Source organism: Populus euphratica, unplaced genomic scaffold (genome assembly GCF_000495115.2).
Source record: "Populus euphratica unplaced genomic scaffold, PopEup_1.0 scaffold406.1, whole genome shotgun sequence".
Classification (NCBI taxonomy): Eukaryota; Viridiplantae; Streptophyta; class Magnoliopsida; order Malpighiales; family Salicaceae; genus Populus; species Populus euphratica.
Genome location: NW_011500291.1, coordinates 130,651 through 134,195, shown reverse-complemented (window position 1 = coordinate 134,195; position 3,545 = coordinate 130,651). Strand labels below are relative to the sequence as shown.

The following is a 3,545-nucleotide window of genomic DNA, read 5'->3' as shown; positions in this document are numbered from 1 at the left end:
TGAATACTTAGTAGAATTAAAAAAAAAAATAGAAGAGGGAAGATTTAAGAACGTGGCCATTATCGAGTCTACTTATAAACTATACACATAAGCCAGCGAGAATTATTAATGCAACCCACCTCAATCACAACACTTCATCCAAGCTTTTGGCAGATTAATAAAGGTTACTGTTAACTTAAAAAAACAAAAGGGGATCTTAACAGCAAGATAGCATTTTATACATGGCAAAGTAAAATACTATGAATAAATCAGTCACCTCAACAGCAAGGAAGCATACCTTTGCTGTATTTCAAATGCTACGGTTACACTCAAATACTATTTTTTGTTTTTCCTGTATAGTTGGCTGTATCTTTCCCTGGAATGGCTAGCATAGAGATTTCTTCCCTGTGTGTTCATACAAAATCTGCTTTCTAGGAAAGTTACTAGGGTTCAAAGGTTATTACTTCATTCTTCTTCTTCTTCTTTCTCCCAAATCGATCTTTTTTTCCCAAGAGAAACTGAAAGATGCGGCAATTTCATTGCCTTAAACGAAGAGCAGAGCACTGATTAATGCAACTAGAAAGAAAATCTCATCACCATCTATGGTTGAACGTTTACTCAAAATACTGTGTTTATATTCGGAATTGCAGATGCGAGAATCATATATCAGCGCAGTACATAATATCTATATTTGAAAGGTTACTCAAATATTATATCTATAAGCAAACAATTTAGCTTGGACATGATATCTATATTTTGAAAGCTTACTCAAATATTGTATCTATACTCAAATTTCAGATGCGTTGGACTTAATATTAGTGTAGGAGAGATAGAGCACCTGTAGTAATAGCACCAGCTAGAAGTAGCACCAATTTCTGCTTTGAACTCTCTGTTGGAAAACAAAGCAATTTAGCTTTTGGCTGTTAATACTCTTGGCTATTCAAACTTGAAAGAAAGAAATTATATCATAAACTTTAACTTTCATTTTTCTGTTAGGTGAGTGTTAAATAAAGTTAATATATATAAATCATGTCTCTCATCCAGGTTGATTCGGTTCACTCGAGTCGACTGAGTTTGATTATTATTTGTTTTCATTAATTTTTCATCTTATTCATATTAGTCCAGCCACTAAATTAGTCCAAATTTAATAACTATAATTAAAAATATAATATAATTTTATATGCATTCTATAGTTGAATATAAAATAATGTTTAACCTTTTGAATATATGAAAATAAACAACTCCTATCTCTACCATATTTTTCATTTCATTGTTCAATTGTTAAGTATGGATGACTGGATTTTGATGATGAGAATAGAATGGGATGGTGGCTAGTTTTTTTTTTCTGTTATTTGATGGAAAAATTATAATATTTAATATAAAAATATTTTATTTATTAAATAAAAAATAATGACAAATCTGTAAATAATCAAATGATTTTTATTGGTTTTGCAAGAATATTAGGCGTCAGCACACATATAAAGGTCATGACGTAAATTATAATTTTTTTAAAATTAATAAACAAGTGTGATTTTGATTGAATTATAGAATGTTAAAGTCAAACCAAGTTTTTATATAGATTCTTCCCATTATTTTTAAAACTGCTAAATTAATTATGTAATGTTGGAATAGCTACTATATAATTTAACTTGAAACTCGGGCTTAGATAAGATATAAGGTTGAAAGGTTTCAATATAGATTCAATGGCTTTTAAAAATAATTCCATGCCGTGGACATTGTTTTATGTTTTAAAACATTTGTGCAGACGCGGAGTAGCGGGGTTCATGAACTAATTATTCTAGGAAGATTTAGGAGAAAAGGGAATATATATATATATATATATATAGAGAGAGAGAGAGAGGGTGTGTGCGTGTGTGCCTGCATATAATAAAATACAGGGACATAACCAAAACTTCTAGTCCCTTAAAAGTCTTACAATTTTTTTATTTTTTATTTTTTTTTTATTGGTACATTTTGTTCAACCAGATTACAATTTAGTTTTTGAAGTAGATTGTCCGCTGTCATTCTTCAAAGTCTTGCTGCATTAAGTCTCCTTCTGTAACGGAGTGGAATTAATGTTGATGATGGTATCAAGCACCTCGTGACTTGTATGAATTTATGCTTGCAATCTGGAAATATGGAGCAAGTAATTGTTAGCTTTCTTGTTTTTCTCCTACTTCTTACAAGGACTTGTATTCTATGCACTACTTGAAGTCTTGAACATGAAAACAACAAGCATGAGTCCATCTCTCTGCTTATAAAATATGTGGAACTGGAATCCAATATCTTTGAATTGCTAAATCAAGTATTGCTCCCCTTCCCTGTCAGGCACTGAAAAGGGAGCGCTCAGATTTTGCTTACAGAGTTAGATATGTTTATTTTTCTCTGTTCTTCAGGCTTTATTGATCTTTTTTAAAGCTGCAGATATTTAGATTTTAGAGTCATGGAGAAAATTAGAAAAACTTCAGCTTCTCAAGCCAGAGTTGTTACATTTTATAGTTTCTTGCCTGAAACTGGTAATTTGCCACTTCACGTAGCCATCTGAATCATCCAAAGAGTTTTCTCATGCTTTGTACTAGAAAACGCCTTACTTGTTGTAAAATGGATAGTTTCTTTTTCTTTTGTAGCTTTTTATTTCTTTTCCTCGCTGATCCTCTCGTTTTTTGTGGTGGAGTAGTCGATTTGGATTTAGAAATTGCTTTTGGTCGAGCTTTAGGAAAAGCATTTCCTGATCTTTTCACTTTCTTGGACCTTGAATCTTCTTCCTCCTCCTCTTTAATGGTGCATCCATCTTCCCTTGTCTTTTCATCTTCCATTCTCCTTCTCCATGACATGTTCTTTTCAGAGAGAATTTCTTTCCATCTTCTTGACGCTAAGTTTCGGCTTTCTTCAGCTGCTAACTTCTGTTCCGTGGACACAGAAATCCGCCAGTCAGAAAGTGATGTCCTTTCTTTGGCTCTTCGCTTTAAGGAAAGATACTCTTCTTGGCTGAGTTGAACAGTGCTATTCTCTGATTCCCAACTCTTGATGTGCCCTAGTGCTGCTGCTGCTGATTCTCCGAAAGCTTCTGATTCTATCTGTACTGCTCGAAGTGTTAGTTGCAACTTTCGTAGAGTCTGCCTCCTCAGCCTCAGGACCTGTTTCAGTGTTGATCTTTCTCTGCGCTCTTCATCTGTTTCCAGCTTGATTCTTTTGAATTCTTCACGCAAATGATCCATAGCCCGAGTTATTTCATTGGTCATATTTGTGACCTTGATTTCTTCTTCCATTTTGGATCGGGTGTCCGCATTGGTGGCCTCAAGCTGTGATTCAAGCTCCGAGATCACAATGTTAGACATAGACGCCCGGTTTTTAGCACTCGCGAGACCTGATTGTAGTTTTTCAAGCTCATCGATCAGAGGCCTGGAATCTAACCATGATTGCATAGCCTCATCTTTTGCTTTCTGCAGTTCTTCCTTCATCTTCGTCAATTCTTCCATCTTCCCCAGCATTATATCACCATGGCACTCCTCTGAATCTCTTGTCTTGTTCTTGGGACTCTCTCTCCCTTCTTCATATGCCTCCAT

General features: G+C 34.4%; 1 protein-coding gene across 1 annotated transcript; it reads right to left on the bottom strand.

The window, feature by feature from the left end:
• Positions 1 to 2,525: 2,525 nt before the first annotated feature.
• LOC105113272 (eukaryotic translation initiation factor 3 subunit A-like) lies at positions 2,526 to 3,545 on the bottom strand. Its single transcript, XM_011009375.1, has one exon. It carries the CDS (start codon positions 3,543 to 3,545, stop codon positions 2,526 to 2,528), a length of 1,020 nt encoding a protein of 339 aa, XP_011007677.1.

Coding starts and splice junctions, on each gene's coding strand:
- LOC105113272 (XM_011009375.1), bottom strand. CDS start 3,545: ATGGAGGCATATGAAGAAGGGAGAGAGAGTCCCAAGAACAAGACAAGA.